This window comes from Myodes glareolus, chromosome 4 (assembly GCF_982192425.1).
Source record: "Myodes glareolus chromosome 4, mMyoGla1.1, whole genome shotgun sequence".
In the NCBI taxonomy this organism is placed as follows: Eukaryota; Metazoa; Chordata; class Mammalia; order Rodentia; family Cricetidae; genus Myodes; species Myodes glareolus.
Window position 1 is genome coordinate 2,393,860 of NC_142029.1, and position 20,205 is coordinate 2,414,064.

Genomic DNA, 20,205 nt, shown 5'->3' on the forward strand with positions numbered 1-20,205 from the left:
TTGTTTATATTTGGAGGTCATATTGTCCCCATTTATTGCACAGTTGTTTACTATTTCAGTCTTTAAGTTAGATAGATATTGAGAATAATATAGATCAATAGTCATCTAAGTTTGTCATTTATAATTAGACTAATCAGGTTCTTTAGATACATAGAGATTATATTCAGTATAGATAGATAATCTTCAACCTCTTCAAGGAGCTGTAGAAAATGGCCTTTAATCTAACTCAGAGTTCTGTGGTAGGGAGACACAATCCTTCCTGGCAACACTGATCTATTCCCGAGAGAATGTTGAGCACCAAAGACACTCCACCTGGAGCCTTTCTTCTTGGTAGAACTGGCCTTTGGGTAAAGAAATGCCCAAACCTCAACTACTGACAGAGTTGCAGAGTATCCGTAAATGGATAAAACAGGACTGTCATATCCTGCCAAGACAGGATAAGATAGTTTTGAAAAGTTCCTTGCCTTTGAAAATGGTATGTCAGTTACGTTAGGCCTTAGCCAAAGTTGGTTGCTTCAACGCTGCAAACGTGATTTTGGGTGATTGCCCAGGTAGCCAGTTGTCTCTGTGATTTGTTACATGTTCTGGAAGTTTGATTGCACTTCCTAATTACTTAGGTAACATTATTTCCCTTCTCAGATCTTTGATGGGATTGAAGATTATATAAACGTAGTTACTTTCCTTTTATGACGTGGCCAAGTTATTTCTTATACAAGACTTAAGCTAGTTAGAATAGGATATTTGTATTTATTGTATATAATTGTGTAGGTTTGTACTTACTGTATATAATTTCGTAGTAGGCTTAGAACTCTCTTACTTAAACAAAAGGGGGAGGTGTTGTGGGAGTAACTTCCGCTGCCTCAACCAATAACTACTGAAGCAGGAGCCCACAGTGCAGCGGGGAGCGACTTCCGCTCCGTCAGCCAATAGCTGCTGAAATACCAGCCCACTGGGGCGTGGTATATTTCTCTCTTAAAAAGAGAAGCAGTTCCGGATAAGGCCCTCTTGGTTCCGGTGCTCGGTCTCAGCTGCTGCTCCCGGCTCCTGCTCCAGCGACTAGGCTCCCTTCCTGACGGTTTATGGTGTATGTAAGTTTTACCCCCCGCCAAATAAATAACCCCTTAAAACATAACTGGTGTGGGATTGATTCGTTAATACCTGGGCAAACACACAAAGTCACGTTTGCAGCGTTGAAGCAACCAACTTTGGCTAAGGTCTGACGTAACTGACATACCATTTTCAAAGGCAAGAAACTTTTCAAAACTATCTTACCCTGTCTTGGCAGGATATGACAGTCCTGTTTTATCCATTTATGGATATTCTGTAACTCTGTCAGTAGTTGAGGTATGGGCATTTCTTTACCCAAAGGCCAGTTCTGCCAAGAAGAAAGGCTCCAGGTGGAGTGTCTTTGGTGCTCAACATTCTCTTGGGAATAGATCAGTGTTGCCAGGAGCAATTGTGTCTCACTACCACAGAACTCTGAGTTAGATTAAAGGCCATTTTCTACAGCTCTTTGAACAGGTTGAAGATTATCTATCTATACTGAATATAATATCTAAAGAACCTGATTAGTCTAATTATAAATGACAAACTTAGATGACTATTGATCTATATAATTTTCAATACCTATCTAACTTAAAGACTGAGACAATAAACAACTGTACAATAAATGAGGACAATATGACCTCCAAATATAAACAATGTGCAAGTATACATTGCAATATGGTAAATATATATATATCAATACATAAACAATATATAAGTATCTTAATCAGAGGTAGAAGAGTACAATGCAATATGGTAAATATACATATATCAATACAATATATATGTATATTAATACATAAAAATGTTTTAAACAGAGGTAGAAGCATGCATGCATACAATAGTCAACATAATTTAACTTTGTATCAATATATAAGAATCGATACCAATATATTTGTCTAGAAACAATAACTCACAAGTACAAATCTATTATCCCATAATCCAATTATCCCTCTTTTTTTTTAAGATTCCTTCACTCATAAAATTCCTCCCCCAACCCTCAACCATATACTAATTATAACCAACCCCTAAATGATGTCCCTAAACCCAAGGACAAACTTTACTGGGAGAGGGGACGTCATTCTCTAGAATTACTTCCAGCTGTCATGGGGGCGACGTTCTTTCTGGGGGATCCTGTGAAAGTAAAAATGATGGTTAAATTTCAAGATCAATGTCTTTTAAAATTGCAAATAGTCTCTGAGTATTTTGTGGAGGTCTGACCAGAATGTTGTACAAGATGTGTACCATTTCAGCTAACCACGTTGGAACCGTCTTGTGTAGCTGGTACCCAAAACAGGTCTTGTAGTAGCGCTATCAGTATCATGACGTCATATCAACCGGGTGGAGTTGTTGTTATGGGGCCCCATCTTCTTCCTGGAAACTTCAAATGTCGCTACAGGAAAAACTCATTGTTCATTGTGGAAAACTTAAACAGTAATCATATAGACATATACAGACATACATATATTCAATGAAAGGCATGATAGATATATTTAATGAAAGGTATGATAGATATGAAGAAAAGTAAAGATGTTTTCTAAACTCATATTTCTTTCTGTCCCATATCATGGCTCTTGATATGAGACAGAAACTCCAGAAACTCTGGGTTTTTCTTTTAACAACAGGCTTGGAATTAGAGAGGGACTGAGCCAGAGTCCAACTCTAAAACCAGCTCTATAAATTTAGAAATATGATTTAGTATATTTTACTTACAGAACCTATTCAGTTTTCTTGATAGTCCCTATTGGGCCGTGATTTTCCATCTGTCAGTTTTCAAATATTCAGGGTCCCTTTAATTTTTCAAAGATGAGTGTTTTCCTGTGGAGATAAGAACAGAATCCTGCCCCCATTCTATATGTTTTTCTTACCACCTGTATGAATATCATCATTGTGGATGAGCTGTCATTTCTCCTTTCCAAGAGGTTTCTCCTCTTCAAATCAAACCTTTATTAATTTTGATGGTATCCACAATTTTTCTTCTCCTGTGGAAACAAGAGCAAAACCCCTTCCCCAACGTAGCACATCTCCTGGCTTCCATTGAGAGGTCAGCACATCTTTGAAATAAACAGGTTGGCTTAGTTCAGAAGTTTTTTTCCATTATCCAATGCCTCTCTGCTGCTGTTGTTCCTTTCTCATTAGCTTTAAGAAAATTCAAGGTTAATAAAGCATTATGCAATCTATTCCTGGGGGTATCTTTCGTCCCTTTCTGTTTGTTCAGCATATCCTTTATAGTACGATTTGATCTTTCTATAACTGCCTGACCTGTAGGATTATTTGGTATACCTGTAATGTGTTTATATTATAATAAGCAAAAAAGTGTTTCATTTTTTTAGATACATATGCTGGACCATTGTCTGTCTTTATTTGTGCAAGTATACCCATGATGGCCATAACTTCCAATAAATATGTGATTACCGAATCAGCCTTTTCGGAGCTCAGGGCAGTTGCCCATTGAAAACCTGAATACGTGTCTATGGTGTGGTATACATATTTTAATTTAAAAAATTCCATAAAGTGGAACACATCCATCTGCCAGATTTCATTCCTTTGAGTACCCTTTGGGTTACTCCCTGCAGGCAATGGTGTTTGATTATAGAAAGAACAAGTAGGACATCTCTTTATAATGTCCTTAGCTTGTTGCCATGTAATGGAAAACTCTTTCTTTAAGCCTTTACTATTGATGTGATTTTTTTTATGAAATTCTGAGGCCTGCAACACGCTTCCAATCAATAATTGGTCAATTTCAGCGTTACCTTGTGCTAGAGGGCCAGGCAGACCGGTATGGGACCGGATGTGTGTTATGTACATTGGACAAAGCCTATTCCTAATTATGTCCTGTACCTGGATAAACAATGAAGTCAATTCTGTGTCATCTGGTTTGAATTCAGCGGTTTCAATATGCAAGATAACTCTTTCTGCATATCGTGAATCTGTGTCTATATTAAGAGGTTCTTTAAAATCCCTTAGCACCATAAGAATGGCATATAATTCTGCCTTCTGGACAGAATTATAAAGCTTTGTTCCACCTTACTCAATTCTTCCGATTTATAACCTGCTTTCCCTGATTTATTTGCATCGCTATAAAATGTCCGGGCTCCAGTTATTGGAGCATCATGTACAATTCTAGGAAGATTCCAAGAACTTCTCTTTATGAGGTTAAGTCTATCACTTTTTGGATAGTTGCTGTTAATTTCTCCCAAAAAATTAGCACAAGCTCTTTGCCATGGTTCATTATCTTCCCATAACTTTCTTATTTCCTCAGTAGTAAAAGGCACTATAATTTCTGCTGGGTCTATACCTGCTAGTTAACGAAGTCTCAGTTTACCTTTTATAATTAATTCAGAAACCTTTTCTACATAAGTTTTTAATTTTTTTACTTGGTTTATGAGGTATAAATATCCACTCTAAAATAATATCTTCCCTCTGCATTAAAATCCCTGTAGGAGAAATTCTGGAAGGCAGTATGACTAGGATGGAACTAAGATTCATGTTCACCCTATCCACATGTGCCTCCTGCAATTTTTCCTCAATCATTGTCAGTTCCTTTTCTGCTTCAGCTGTCAATTTTCTGAGACTATTCAAATCTTTATCACCATCTAAAGTTTTGTTTAAATGAACTATTAGATCTGTAACATCAGGGCTGGCTTGTTGGGGTTTCTGTCCCACCCAGTACCTCACAGCCGGCAAACCCCAAAGAAAATCACTCACAAGACTCCATAAGATTATAAACAGTAAGCCTCCGTACTTTTCTGTGTATACCCAGGCCCGATTCAGGCACGCACTTTCCTGAACTCGAGTCCACAAGAATGGACGACTGTCCTAAGGGTTTAAACAGACACACAAAGAGACCTGCTCACTTACCAAAGAGTAAATAGCCACTTTATTAAACTCAAGTCGAGTATTTATACCAGTGGGCAAGAGGGTTCAAAAGGGCATGGCCCCCTCCCATCAGGAGCAGTGGAATAAGATTACAGGTGCCTGGTGCCTCAGGCAGAATCAGCTGTGGGAGCCAGGCGTGGCAGCTGTATAGGGCCCAAAGCTGAAACCTTGTTTACAGGTGGAATCACCATAACAAAAGAGAGCCAAGTTCTTTCTAAACTATACCCTCAAGCCAGTGCTAGTGCAGAATCTCCAGGGAGCCAGAGGTCAAACGGCCCTGCGAATCGCCAGGAAGAAAGGGAAAAAGACCTGTGTACCTACAAGTCTCCCTTTAAATATATATAAAATATGACGACTAGTAGCTGTCTTAGACATGTCGGCAGTTGGGTCAGATCTCTAAATCCATCTTTGGGAATGTGTTCAGGTCCAAACGCACCCCTTGTCTTAGGCGAGACCACCCCCCCGTGCAATAAACCCGTCATTGCTTCACTAGTCATACATTGAGTCCAGCCATTTTTATGCTGAAAGATACTCTGAGGCGAATACCTATTAGGGCCAGGCCGTGGTGGACCTGAAGCCATTGGCCAGGTGAAGACGCTCCAGCATATACATAAGCATTCCTGGAAGAGACAGTGCTTGCACAATATCTGAGACGTTTGCTCAGAATAGAGCCATTTGAATAGGGCTACAGCACCGGCAAATGGGACTCCTGGTATGACTAGTCAAACTAAATTACCGCCAATTAGTAATTTTGTATTCCGGGGTCCGAGAAAAAGCAGCAAAATCTTAACCTGCGACCAGCAGAGGTCAAAATCCACACCCAGATTGTAAAGATTAACTACAGCGTCCAATTGTGAATTTAGATTACTTTGAATAGTTATGGTAATTCTGTCTATCTGGCAAGGTTTTTGCCGCAAGCACCCAAAGCTGCAATCAGGGTAGCTGTTTTCCCCTCAGGGTCAAGCAGCCTTGGCTGAAACGGATAGATCAAGGCAGAGCAAAGATAGAAAGCTGGGAAAGGGGTAAAGTCAGGCGCTGGATCATCTCTCAGGAATCTGTCATCTCTGCCACCGCCTCCGTCGCCGTGTCCGTGGGATCTCTTGATCTCGCCTCGTCCTCAGGTCTCTGAATAGAGGAATCCATGGTCCGCACCAGACGTTCAGGGACCCAGACCGAGTGTTTTGCCTTCTGTGGAAACACACAAACTGCTCCTCTTTCCCAAATCAAAACCCGGTCCGGACCATGTACATTAGTACATGACCTGGACCATGCCAGACGCTAGCTGAGGCAAATCCTGCCTGCGTGCACCATTGAAACTGGCTCCCCTCGTCGGTCTCTGGGAGCGATGTGCTTAGCTGTTTAGGATCTAAACTACAACCAAGCAGGTCTTGGACATATAGAGATCTGTAGGTCTCTGTCTCCAAGGAGCAAATCCTATTGGCCTGTGCCATTGCAAGTGACCTAAATATTGGACTGAATTAGCGAACCTCAAAACATCATTTTTATTGGCCTGCACCATTGCAACAGGTCTTTGAACTGGGCTGAATGGTCAGCCCCAAAACATCTTTTAGAATTAGTTTCTCCTGAAACTTTTCCAGGGGCAGAAAATAATCATCTGATCCAGTACATGAGCATTTACATAACTGGATAGAATTATTAAAATTGTTATCTTTATGGGGGCACATTGCCTCCCGCCAACATTTGAGAAATAATTAATAGGATCGACATATCTGGCTATAGATATGGAAATTCTTTGTCAGTCATCAATCCATATAAAAAACATAAGGACTCCATAAATAGTCCTCCAAAGAGCATTTAATAAAATTAAAATACATGCAAAAAACCTAAACTGAAAACTCTCAATAGACAAACTCAAAAATGACTGAAAGACATTTAAAAAATCCTCAATTATAACATCTTTAATCATTGGAGAAGTGTGAATCAAAATAACTCTTGACTCTATCTTATCCCTATAACATGATCAAGATTAAATATTGCTCATAACCTGTGCTTAAGAGAAACTCCTCCACCATTGGTGGAAATGCAAACTGACACAGTCTGGATTTTTAGAAAATTAGGCAACAAATCATCTCAAGATTTAGCTAACCGCTTTTGGGTCTGTAAAACCAAGGAATCTTTGAATCTATTACAGTCTCCAACTTAAAACTGTCGAAGCTACGCTGCACAGTGGGGGGCGGGACACAGACCTGCTCTGCTCCGTCTGCAAACTACCACCTGAGTTTTGGCGGGCAGATTTTTAACTATCCTTTGTACCGCCAAGGCCTGGCTATTGTGGCTTTTTGTGGGCTGCGCGCCCAAGTCTCTCTGCCTTCCTCTTGGGGTGCGCACCTAGCGTTTTTTTATTTATCTGTCCGCCCAGGCGCCGCCACAACCGGCATTGTGCCCTGTCCTAGATTCCTGTGGCTGGCCGCTCACCGGCCGCCTTGGGCGAGGGAGCCAGCATACGCGCGACTGCCTTTTGCGTCGCCTTTTGCGACTGCCTTTCTGTGTCTGGTCAGCGCGGCCGTGCCTCCCGGACGAGTTTGCACCTGCGGCTGAGTGTACCGGCACACCGCTGCCTTTTTACCCTCCCTGGCCTGCCTGTCACGGTCCCACCAGCGGCCTGTGCTCCTCCCTGCACCAACCAGCAGCTTGTCTCTCTGTTCCTAAGTGCACCTTGCAGAACCTCAGCCATGGTGAAGGACCGAGTGCAGTCCTGTGACCCGCATTCAAACATGCATGGGAGCTTTCTAATCTCCCTGAAAGACAAGCTCTGTGAAGCTGTTCTTTTGTTACTCAAAAACTCCTAGTGGACCTTACAAATATATCTTTAATCCTCTCTCAGCCCGAGGCCTGCACTTTATGTGGGCCCTTGGCTATTTACTTTGCTAGTCATCAGTTACATTGGCCCTGTTGCCTTGGGAACGGATTCCCGCCGGGAGCTAACTGCGTCCAGCGTGCTCTCTTTGGTAAAAATTAAAGTTCCCTGCATGTGAGAGCCAGGGACTGAGTTTTAAATTAGTCTAAGCAGTCTCTAGTGAAGTGTCATTTAATCCTGGTGCCTAGTCTCTTTATGAAATTTAGCAGCTGATTTGCCCACTGGCCTTCAGCTCCGGATCAGACCTTTTGGCACCCATATTTCACATCAAGCTTATTCACCCCCTTATCACATGTGCACAATTGCACACTACAAAACTGGCCAGTTTCCCGATCGTGGGGGGACCCTTACCTCTTGGGTTCTCGTGGTGGATCCACAGACGGCAGAACGCGATTTTTTAGTCCTTATTCAGTGCCCGAACCGAGGGACACCATCTGTAAACCTCCGCACTTTTCTGTGGATACCCAAGCCCGATTCAGGCACGCACTTTCCTGAACTCGAGTCCACGAGAATGGACGATTGTCCTAAGGGTTTAAACAGACACACAAAGAGACTGCTCACTTACCAAAGAGTAAATAGCCACTTTATTAAACTCAAGTCGAGTATTTATACCAGTGGGCAAGAGGGTTCATAAGGGCATGGCCCCCTCCCATCAGGAGCAGTGGAATAAGATTACAGGTGCCTGGCGCCTCAGGCAGAATCAGCTGTGGGAGCCAGGCGTGGCAGCTGTATAGGGCCCAAAGCTGAAACCTTGTTTACAGGTGGAATCACCATAACAAAAGAGAGCCAAGTTCTTTCTAAACTATACCCTCAAGCCAATGCTAGTGCAGAATCTCCAGAGAGCCAGAGGTCAACCGGTCCTGCGAATCACCAGGAAGAAAGGGAAAAAGACCTGTGTACCTACAGTAAACTGATTGGCCCTTACCTCTGGATACTTATTAGCTCTTACAACATATATTACCCCATTATTCTTATCCATGTTAGCCACACGGCTCAATACCTTTTTCAGCTGGGCAGGTTACATGCTGCCTCTTTGGTGGTCTGGGCAGGAATGGCAGAGGGAGTTTCCTCCTCCCTAGCCTTCTCCTATTCTCATTGCCCCACCTCTACTTCCTGTATGGTTGACCCACCTATATTTCCTGCCTGGCCAATCAGTGTTTTATTAAAATACATGATTGACAGAATACAAACAATTCTCCCACACCATTTCCCTCTTTTAAAAAAAACAAAGGAAAATATCCATAGTCCATTTTTTGGGAATGTGGGCGTAGTATTCCAGGCTACTTCCTGCTGGTTGGGGACGCTGATGATCTTATGGGGACCTAAAGAAAATTCAGAGTTATAATCCAGTTCTGACTAGAGTATCCTGTGAGTCTTGATCATCTCAAGCAGCAGTCTTGAACCTGTTCTGGATGAAGAACTCTGTCATCTGGGCCCTCTGGTCCTATTGGAGATTTCTCAGGTGGTCTTCCTTTATCGAACCTGATTTTTCTTAACTCAGAATGAATCCACAGCTTCTCATTTTCTGTGGAAACAAAAGCAACATCTCTTCTCCAAAGTAACATACCTTTTGACTTCAGTTTTGAAGCCAAGGTATTTTCAAAATACCTATCTTGGGTTAGTTCAGCAGCATTTATAAATAAAAGTCTTTTAGCAGCTGTTGCTCCTTCCTCAGCATTCAAACACTTCAAAGAGAGCATAATAGCATACAGTATCAAGATTCTCTGTGTATTTTCCATCTTTATTTTAACCTCTATTTCTTTTATTTTTACTTTTACTTTTTGAGACAGGTTCTCTGTATATCTCTTTGTCCTGGAATAACTCTGTAGACCAGGCTGTCCTTGAACTCACAGAGATCCCTCTGTCTCTGCCTCCCCAGTGCTGGGCTCAAAGGTGTTTGCGACTACACCTTGAACTCACAGAGACTTGTCTGCGCTGCCTCCCAGGCATTGGGATTAAAGGTGTGTGCTACCACACCTTGAAGTCACAGAGGTCAATCTACCTCTGCCCCTTGAAGTCACAGAGGTCAACCTACCTCTGCCTCCCAGGCACTGGGATTAAAGGTGTGTACTACCACACTCAACTACTCTCTTTCTTTTTACTTTAAGAACTTTAACTTTTATCTTGCATATATTTTTAACACACTGTAAACCATTTAGAGGTTTTCTTCCTCTTTCAATCTCTCTTTACTATATATCTTTTTCTGACCACATGACTCTTTATTTTACCAAGCAATATGGGTAGGAGTAAAGCTGTGGCTTTGACAGCTAGATCCAGCCCATTCCTTAGCTTTCCAGCCTCATGGCAGAGATACCAGCCAGAGCTGTGTTCACTGCCACAACTCTACAGTGTTTCAAGGTCCCTGCCAGCAAGCAAGTTGCAGCATTCTGCTCACAGACCACACTCAGTTGGACTGCCTGCCTGAAAGAGTCAGAGTTTGTCCTGGCAGGACAGCCCAGAAAGCTGGCATTTTAAAACAGCACAGCTTTTTTCCTGCTACAGCTGAAAACCGAAAAGCATGCGTTCAGCTTTTCATCAACACCATTTAAGTGTTTCGTGGCAGGACCTCTTAAAGGAGCTACAAATTTCTGCAGCTAAAGCTGAGTCAAGAAGCCTCTCTTAGATGAGAGGGCTTGCTTGCCTCTAGCAAGCAGAGCAGACCTGAGAAATTGCTGCCACCAAGAAAACATGCTTTACTCTATTCTTTCTCAAGCTTTCTCAGGCTTTCTGTGGATTCAGTTATCCACATTGGGTGCCATCTGTAACATGAGGGCTGGCTTGTTGGGGTTTCTGTCCCACCCAGTACCCCACAGCTGGCAAACCCCAAAGAAAAATCACTCACAAGACTCCATAAGATTATAAACTGATTGGCCCTTAGCTCTGGACACTTATTAGCTCTTATAACATATATTACCCCATTATTCTTATCCATGTTAGCCACACGGCTCAGTACCTTTTTCAGCTGGGCAGGATGCATGCTGCCTCTTCGGGTACCCTTGGATATAGAGTCAATTTTGTCTATCATAGTATCCACTTGTTCAGATAACCCCTGATTTTCAATAATTTTAATCCTTTCAACTAATTGTTCATTATTAGTCCGTAAAAATCGTATCTTCCTTAATGATAAAATATTGAAAAGAAAACTGAAGCCTAGTAACAAGTAAATTAATGTATCCCCATAGTCATATAAACCTTGCATGACATAATCCATTGTATTAATAAAGAAAACAGTAAAATTGACATTGGAAACAAAAACTGCCATATTACCTCTTGTCTAGTAGGTGGCGCTGTTGCCAAGTCGTGACTAGAACCACTGCAAAGGTGACGGAAATGGGGTCCTGTTTCAGTGTCCACCTTAGTATTTGTTAAAAACTCGGAAATATAAGTTGCTCAACAAAGAAAATGTAATTAAATCAATTCCATACATGGAACCAGAAACCCAGAATCCAGGGGTAGAAAAGAGCAACCCGGAGGCTGCGTATGCCTCCTCGTGACCGAGTCGCCCCGAGGGGTTGCAGCTTTTGGCAACTGCTTGCGTTCTGATTCACACCACTCAAGTGCTGCACTTACAAGGGAAATTTAAAAACAACTCAGAAAAGAGCAAACCAGGTGGGCAGAGACTATCCCAAGCCTGTGGAGCTTGGGAGGCGTGGGGTTTAATTGAACTGCTGGCTCCACACACAGGGCACAGGCCGCAGCTGAGGGAGGGCTCGTGACTAGCCGAGCTGGCAGCAAGCAGTTGAGTGGGGGGGGGGGCTTCTACAACCAAACGTTGGGCACCAGATGAAGGCGTAAGTCACAAACAATCCCACACCAGTTTGGAATTATGATTAATAGAATGGTTATTTATTCAAAGGGGAAAAAACTTACAGATTACCATCCCAGACAACAGCCCCTCTGCACAAATAGGAAAGGAGTCTAGGAGCTGGAAGCAGAGCCGGAAGCCAGAGAGAGAGTGGAGGACAACCGCTGCTTTTTTTAAAGAGAGAGAGACCACGCCCCAATGGGCTGGTATCTCAGTGGCTATTGGCTGAAGGAGCGGAAGGAGCTCCCGCAGCAGGATATAGTTAACAGAACATAATATCAGCCTGTAGAATAGGAAGGTATCTTTATCAATTATTTTAAAACTATGTAAAGAACTTAGTCCTCATAAGAACAAATAATCCAATAAAATTATGTTACAGACCTAAACTGTAAACTCTCAACAGATGAACTTAAATGACTAGATATTTAAATTTTGCTTAAGTATAACATCCTTAATCATTGGGGAAATATAAATCCAACAACTCTGAAATTTTATCTTATCCCTGTAAAAATGACCAAGATTAAAAATATTGTTTGACAATTTACGCTTAAGAGAATGTGGGATAAAAATCCTTTGTTGCTGGTAAAAATGCAAACTGATGCAGCTACTTTGAACAGTAGTATGGTGAATTTTCAGAATTAGATAACATATTACCTTAAAACTTATCAATGTTCCTTTTGGGCCTATTTTACGTAGGAGAACTATTTCGTCATAGACAGAATCTGAAAACAACCCAAAATGTACCTCTTTTATATCAACAATAAATGAGAATCATCATGTTTTAAAAAGTCATAAACATTATAAAGAGGAAAAGGGCCATTTTAATCCAACCTCATCATTTAGCAATAACACCATTGTTGTCATAGTGGGGTGAGAGGCTTCACTTGATCTTCGCCATGTGGGGCAACTCGGGACCCCCATCTCATCACAAGCATTGCGAGCAGTCAAGTGTTAAATTTAGATCTAAACATGGGCTGGCTTAGAAGCTCAGCTGGGCTCCTATAGCGATTGTTCTTGAAGACAGTGTAGTCCTGAACTAATCTAAACAGAACTGGGATTTTTTTTGACACACTGCATAGTAAGAAATATAGAAACCAACAATCTGTAGTTTTTCCAAAAGCACATATTTTTAAAGTGACTCAGCTTAACTTTCCCCAATTTTTTAACCAGAAGCTTTACCCTGGATACAGCCCGGGCTATCTCCCCCAGGCAAAAACACGCCCTGCCCCCCACACCCACTCCCCGCAGTCGCAAGAGTAAGCTGGGCAGTTTAGCAGCACAGCTCCTGCAGGGCGCATCTGAGAGAGGTGGGGAGGGGCAGACTGCCATTATCATCAGAGTCAGAGGGTGAGAGAGGTGGGGAGGGGCAGACTGCCATTATCAGAGTCAGAGGGTGAGAGAGGTGGGGGAGGGGCAGGCTGCCATTACCAAAGTCAGAGGGAAGAAGGCCAAGGTGCCCTGTAACAAAATGGTTTGACCTAGAGTTCTCTGGACAAGCTCTCCCAGGTGACAATATAGGGAACGGGGTCCGGTTGGCCATAAGGGTCAGGCTGGCAAGATTAAAACGTCTCGCCTGTGGCCAGCCCACTTCAAAAGTGGGCCATTCCGGGAAGCAGACCGCTTTCCCCGTTTCTTTCAGATTTCCATAGCTCAGTCTGCAACTTCTCTCTAAAGTCAGAGTTAGGGTCAGAGAGGTGATTACTTATTACCCCGTGGTCCCAGATTTTGACAAGAGTACAAACATATATACAAAAACAAAGACACAACATAAAGCCAAAGACACGAAAAGCCAAAACCAAACTCAAGAAAACAAAGACACAAAACAAAACTGACAAAGACAACACAGACCAAAAGCTGTGCGGCACAAAATCTGTGTAAAACTGAAAGCAGATTCTCAGGTGGGAGCGGGGACTCGAACCCTTGCATCCCGGGGATGAGGACGGCCTCTCCCCAACCACCCAGCCAGCCACCCAGACCACCCTTGGAGCGTCCTCCAGTGCTAGAATCGGAGAGTCTGTGGGCCCGTCAGTCCTTCCCGAACTTACCTCCTGATGGAGTCTGGGATGGAGTCAGGGGTCTCCCAAAAATGAAAGACCCTCACCCACTGGGTGCAGGCCCAAGAGGGAGAAGCCCCGCGATTCGATTAACCAGTCCAGCAGATGCAAGAAGCAGGAGGCTTTATTTACGATAGCGCCACCAGGTGTCTCTCGTCTCCAAAGAGGTAGAGCACCCTGAACAGCAACTCCAACAAATTTTTAAAGGCAAAAACCATAACATTATCATAATGGGTATGGGATACAAAATGATCGGACATAACATAAGCATATTGGATCAGTCCCGGGCCGCAACTGTCTGTTCCATCAAATTTCCCAGAAATATCATAAAAACGTTGACATTGCCCACAAACTTTATCTGTCTCAGTCTTGGCACCAGATGCTTCCTGATGGGTGGGCAGAACAGGGTCCTGTGGTCAGGATGCAAGCATGGCAGTTATGGTTATTTTGCAATTTTTGCAAGTTTTATACTTCTCTTTTTCCTTGCTGATTGTTTTTTATCTAAAAGCATTTGCATGCAAGTTTTATACTTCTCTTTTTTATTGCTGATTGTTTTTTATCTAAAAGAAATTGAAAACAGGATTTTTACCCACACACACACACACAAAATAAAAAATTGTAAGAATCCAATGTCAACCATGTACCACACACACACATACACACACACACACACACACACAAACTGAAAAATTTGTAAGATACCAATGTCAACCGTGTACCCTATCATACACACAAAATAAATTAAAAAAAAACGTTTAAGATGAAGGTGATGTGTACATTTAGTGGAAGAGCTAGAAAACAAACTGATGTGTGGGTGAACGAGAGTGTGGGCAGTCGGCAGGGGTGGACTCAAGGCAAGTGCAGAGACAGCACGTTGGATGTAAGAGCCTACACGGAGCCTATGGCCACAGTTCTTCTGATCAGCCCCTCCTCCTCTTGCCTGGCCAGGCTCTGCTGTGTCATGTGTTAAGCTGGAATGCCGTTTTGCTCCCAGGTGCCAGCTAACTAGGGGTTATTTATTATACATTTCACAGCACAGAGCAAGGTCCAAGGGTAAGGGACCTTTGCCTTCCTGACTTCTGAAGGCCACATAAAGCAATTCCAGCGGCCGAGAGCTGACAAGTGTTGCACTGAGAAGACTGCGTGCAGAGCTCAGCTGGAGTCTGGCCATGATGCTGTGCAGTCCGCTGCTCGGAGTCCTGCTCACCGTCGTTGTGGGCTGTCTGTGTCTGCTCAAGCTGCTCAGGCACCGCGGGCCACGGGAGCCACCTCTGGACAAGGGTCTCGTGCCCTGGCTGGGCCACGCTGTAGCTTTCCGGAAGAATATGTATGAATTCTTGAAGGGGATGCGGGCCAAGCACGGGGATGTGTTCACGGTGCAGCTAGGAGGCCAGTACATCACCTTTGTCATGGACCCCCTGTCCTTTGGCCCCATCATTAAGGACACACAGAGAACACTAGACTTCAGAGAGTTTGCACAGGAACTGGTGCTGAAGGTGTTTGGATACCGGTCCATGGTTGGGGACCACCAGATGGTACACTCCGCCAGTACCAAGCATCTGATGGGACAAGGCTTGGAGGACCTCAACAAGGCCATGCTGGACTGTCTGACCTTGGTGATGCTAGGGCCCAAAGGCCCGAGTCTGGATGCCAGCTCCTGGCACGAAGATGGCCTTTTTCACTTCTGCTACAGCGTCCTGTTCAAGGCTGGCTTCCTGAGCTTGTTTGGCTGCACGAAGGACAAGGCACAGGATCTGCTTGAGTCCGAGGAGCTGTTCACCAAGTTCCGCAGGTTTGACTTGCTTTTCCCCAGGTTTGTCTACTCTGTTCTGTGGCCCCAGGAGTGGGTAGAAGTGGGACAACTCCAGCGTCTTTTCCACCAGAAACTCTCTGTGGAACAAAACCTGGAGAAAGACGGCATAAGTAACTGGTTAGGCTGCATGCTTCAGTGTTTGAGGGAGCAGGGAATAGATTCATCCATGCAGGACAAATTCAACTTCATGATGCTTTGGGCTTCCCAGGGGAACACGGGGCCAACCTGTTTCTGGGCCCTCATGTTCTTGCTGAAGCATCAGGACGCCTTGAAGGCCGTACAAGAAGAAGCCACCCGGGTCCTGGGTGAGGGCAGGTTAGAAGGCAGGAAGTCCTTTGCCTTCACACTGAGTGCCCTAAAGCACACGCCAGTGCTGGATAGTGTGATGGAGGAGACCCTACGGCTGGGCGCTTCCCCCACCCTCCTTAGGATGGTGCAGAAGGATTATGTCCTAAAGATGGACAGTGGGCAAGAGTACCAGATCCGCCGTGGAGATAAGGTGGCTCTCTTCCCCTACCTCTCGGTGCACATGGACCCTGACATCCATCCCGACCCCACAGTCTTCAAGTATAATCGCTTCCTCAACCCTGATGGCACCCGGAAAGTGGACTTCTACAAGTCAGGCAAGAAGATCCACCATTACAACATGCCTTGGGGCTCAGGTGTCTCCATCTGCCCTGGCAGGTTCTTTGCCCTCAGTGAGATGAAGATCTTTGTCCTACTTATGGTTATGTACTTTGACTTTGAGCTGGTGGACCCCGACGTGCCTGTGCCCCCTTTACACCCGAGGCGCTGGGGCTTCGGCACCTCACAGCCCAGCTATGAGGTGCAATTCCGCTACCGCCTGAAGCCCATGCATGCAGTGAGCTCATGAGTCGACCACACCCTGTAGTCCAGAGTGGCACCAAACAGCCTTTCTTCTGGCTCTGTGGCACCCCTGCCACTTCCGAGGATCCCTGCTGTCTTGCCCTTTAGACATCTCTTGGGTTGTAATGCTCTGTGAAAGATGCTGTCTCCCCAGGGATTTTCGCCAGACCCTCCTCTCAGGAGGAGCACCCACGGACAGCTCAATCTCAATCTGCAGTGAGTGTCTCATCCTGGAGGACAAACTGAGCTCGCATGAGTCAAGCAGCATCTAGCGAATGCTGTCTCAAACCCTCCTGCCCGCTCTATTCGGTGCCCATACTCTGCACACTGGAGGTGTTGTTCGATGTTGTCGAGCCATGTGTGTAATTGTTCCTAATAAACCGGCTAAGAGAAAGCAAAGGGTTGAAGTCGAGGCTTGTTTTCTGGCCTGTATCTCTTAGCCCAGAGTTTACAAAGAACTAGAACTTAAACAATTTCAAAGAAACTCACCGGGTGCTTTGCGGTATTGGGGTCATGTCAGCAAACTCGTGGGAGCTTTTGAAAGTGTCCTAGCCACAGTTTAAGGGCTCTGGAGCCAGGCGTGGAGAATCCCCACATCTGATACAGGAGCCCCTGGAGGTTCCATGCCCCTTTCTCTTCTCTGCATCGTCTCCCCGTGGCTCCCAGACTACTGGGCTGGTTTTCTGTACCTCCATGTCTTCTGTCTCCCTGTCAGATCACACAGCCCCTCGGATATGCTCGGGCTGTGTGGAACTCACAGTCCATCCCACGCTCTGGTGACCGGCTTCCTTCCCTACTCCCCTGCCTCTCTGCTCAGAGCTCCCCTTCACCCATGACCCAGAGCAGACACCAAACACCTCGCCTCCTCCCTCGCGGTCATCGGGCCCAGTTCCGTCTGCTCAAGCCCTGTAGTGCCTCAGAAACATCACATTCCACCCACCTCTGCTGCCGTTCCTAGGCCTGTAGCCTCTGCCTGTTTCCAAACAGGCCTGACCCGACCCTTGGTTCACACAGATATCCAAAACCCTTTTCAAAGAGTATCTCTGGCTGCCACCGTTCATCTCCCCGGCTCTCTGTCACCCCCATGCACCTGTCCTCTGGGTTGCTTCATTTTTACCTGCTTCTGCAGTGGGCCGTCCCCAAGACAAAGGTGTAGCATTGACTGCAAACCCAGTACCAGCTACTCCTGGAAGCCTTCTTCCGCCCCCATCTTCCCATCCCAGACACGGCTTTGGGCCCCTTGGGCTTCCCTATATGGTTTATCCATTCCAGTACACCTAGGCTAGACCATTGCTGTCACTGTCTTTGTTTTCTCTTCCTGCTCCTGGTTCAGCTTCAAGCCCATCAGGGACTTGTCTTTGGAGGTCCTGGGGGGAAGCTGATGAGAGGTGTGGGGGATGAAGGAAGGGACACAGCACTGCTGGGCTGGGCCAGTGTGATTAGTCATACCCTTGGGTCTCCTCTGACGGGACTGTTTTCATTAGTCCTCACGGAGGGGACCCAGGACCACCAGAACCAAGGACTGAGCTCACCAGAGTCTGGTGACATGTCCATCTGTCTCTGTCTACTAGTTCTCTAAACATGTGTTGTAGAAACTTGATTTCCAGCCTTGGAAAATTTACTCTGTAGTCAAACATTTCCCGCCCTTGCATGACCTTAGCATCCTGGTACATGAAATACAGGTAACCTTAGGGCCAGACACACTTCCTCAGTTTGGAGAATGGGCGAGTGTTGCCACCAGAGCTGTACTGGCTGGTAGCGGGGCCTGACTGGGATTAGGACAGGCGGGGGGACAACTGTAGCTAGGCGGAGGATGCTGGAAAAGGAGGGTCCAGGCAGCACAGACAGCCTCATCACCGCAGGGCCCAGGCAGAGATGCTCTCCCAACACTGCTCTGTGTCCTTTCCGCCTGCCTATTCTGCCCGATGCTGTATGTGTGTGTGTGTGTGTGAGAGAGAGAGAGAGAGAGAGTGTGTGTGTGTGTGTGTGAGAGAGAGAGAGAGTGTGTGCCTGTGTGTGTGTGTGTGTGTGCCTGTGATAGTGGGCAGAGGCTCAAGCTGGGGCAAGATGTCTCCAGCTAGCTGTGCAACCCTGGACCGAGACCTGCCTTTCTTGAATGATGAAGTCAGTCTGAGAGCCCCTACCTGTCCACTTCCACAAGTCAAGGAACACAGGAAGAGAAGATAGTCAGGGCCACGGGGTGCAAAACCGAGAGTCATAACGGTGAGTTTACCAGTGGGTCCCATCCAGCCAGCGCGTGTTCAGTTCAGTGGGCAGGAGAAGGGGACAACCTTGGGTCCTCGTTGCCAGGTTTTCTCCCTTTTCACATATTCAGAGGACGCAGGAGCCTGGCCTGTGAGTCCCCTGAGTCAGGGCCAGAAGCTCTCAGTTGCAAGTGGCCTGGGCAGCTCCGCAGAAAACTCTCCCCCTGCAGAGAGTGGCCTTCGAGAGCCCAGAAATTTATGTGAAGGACCAAGACAATCAGTGGCCAGGTCTGAGGTGATCAGAGGCGCTCTGTCTCACATGTGGGGTCTCCCAGAAATCTTGGCTATGCAGGAGAATCCAGTGCCTGTCTGCTTGTATAGGTTGCCCTGGGCACCTGTGGTCCTGAGTCCCCTCCATGAGGAATGATGGGAACAGCCCTGTCAGAGGAGACCCAAGGGTACACCTAGTCACGCTGGCCCAGCCTAGCAGTGCTGGTCCCTTCCTTCCCCTCAAGGCCTCCAAGGGAAGAGCAGCAAATGGATTCTCTCTGGAGATGGCTTACAATAGAATAAGACCAGAGAGGCCTTCTCAGCTGTCTGTGGAGGCACACACAAGGGACCCAGCACTCAGGAGTCTGAGGCAGGAGGATTCGTGTTCAGAGGCGCCTAGACTTCACAGTAAGAGCTTGTCACCCACAAAATTCACAAAGTCAAGACAACATAAGGTAAAAACAAGTCTTCCATGGTGGGTTTTGGGCACCTGGGAGGGAAAAGACTTTCCTCCACATAGTTACTGTTGTGAACACTCCTGTCTCACGGCACAGCGCCGAGGGACCAGCAGCTTTAGCTGTAGGCAGTCATTCCCGCCCTCTCCTTGAGCCAGCACAGAGCAGAGTTCTCCTCACCCCCAAGCCTGGTGGTCAGGTGCATACAGAGGCACCCCTGAGACTGTTGGCTAAGGCTGGGTGGTGCCACGGGGAGCCAGACATGGCAGGCCTGGTAAAGAGCAGGGAGCAGAGCAATGTTCAGTCTTGAAAGTAGGTAGCGGTGAGAGAAGAGGCTCTGCCTTGGCCTGGGCTGTACAGACTGGTGAGCTGCTGCACAGGGCACAGGGTCCCTACAACTATAAGCAGGAGTGTCTTCAGCCAGCGTTCTGCTCCGGCAGGGCTCTGCTGACTATCAGTCTCTTTCTCAGGAAGTGCACACCCACTCATACACAGACAACGAGTGCACACCCACTTGTTCACAGGCAATCAGTGCACACTCAGTCGTACACAACCAGTGCACATCCACGCGTACACAATCAGTATACACCCATGGTTACACCATCAGTGCACATCCACGCATATAAACAGTCAGTGCATAACCACATGTACACAGAGAATCAGTGCACACCCACACGTACAATCTGTGCCCACCCATGTGTACAATCAGCACACACACACACACACACACAGAGACAATTAAGAGCAGTTAGAAAGCCTGAGTGCACACACCAGATACACGTTCATAGTAGAGCCACATCCACAGCTGTATGTATTGTACGCAGCCCACACAACACACTGTCAGGGACAGACACGTGTACATGGATATCCTAGACAAATACACACATGTCACCAAGGCTGGTAACAAGGCCCCTGAACTCCCTCACCTGGCATACT

At 45.7% G+C, this 20,205-nt stretch overlaps 1 protein-coding gene and 1 long non-coding RNA gene across 2 annotated transcripts; one reads left to right on the forward strand and one right to left on the reverse strand.

Moving 5' to 3' along the window:
* Window positions 1-4,897: 4,897 nt before the first annotated feature.
* On the reverse strand, window positions 4,898-11,791 carry LOC146894537 (uncharacterized). Its single transcript, XR_015737643.1, has 3 exons — window positions 11,672-11,791; window positions 8,153-8,325; window positions 4,898-6,111 (listed from the first exon to the last, which is right to left on the reverse strand). It is a non-coding gene; the product is annotated as an uncharacterized LOC146894537 (long non-coding RNA).
* Window positions 11,792-14,717: 2,926 nt separating this feature from the next.
* LOC125393321 (7-alpha-hydroxycholest-4-en-3-one 12-alpha-hydroxylase) lies at window positions 14,718-16,739 on the forward strand. The gene has a single exon (XM_048423716.3). It carries the CDS (start codon window positions 14,830-14,832, stop codon window positions 16,345-16,347), a length of 1,518 nt encoding a protein of 505 aa, XP_048279673.3. The 5' UTR covers window positions 14,718-14,829; the 3' UTR covers window positions 16,348-16,739.
* The last annotated feature ends 3,466 nt before the right edge of the window (window positions 16,740-20,205 follow it).

Coding starts and splice junctions, on each gene's coding strand:
- LOC125393321 (XM_048423716.3), top strand. CDS start 14,830: ATGATGCTGTGCAGTCCGCTGCTCGGAGTCCTGCTCACCGTCGTTGTG.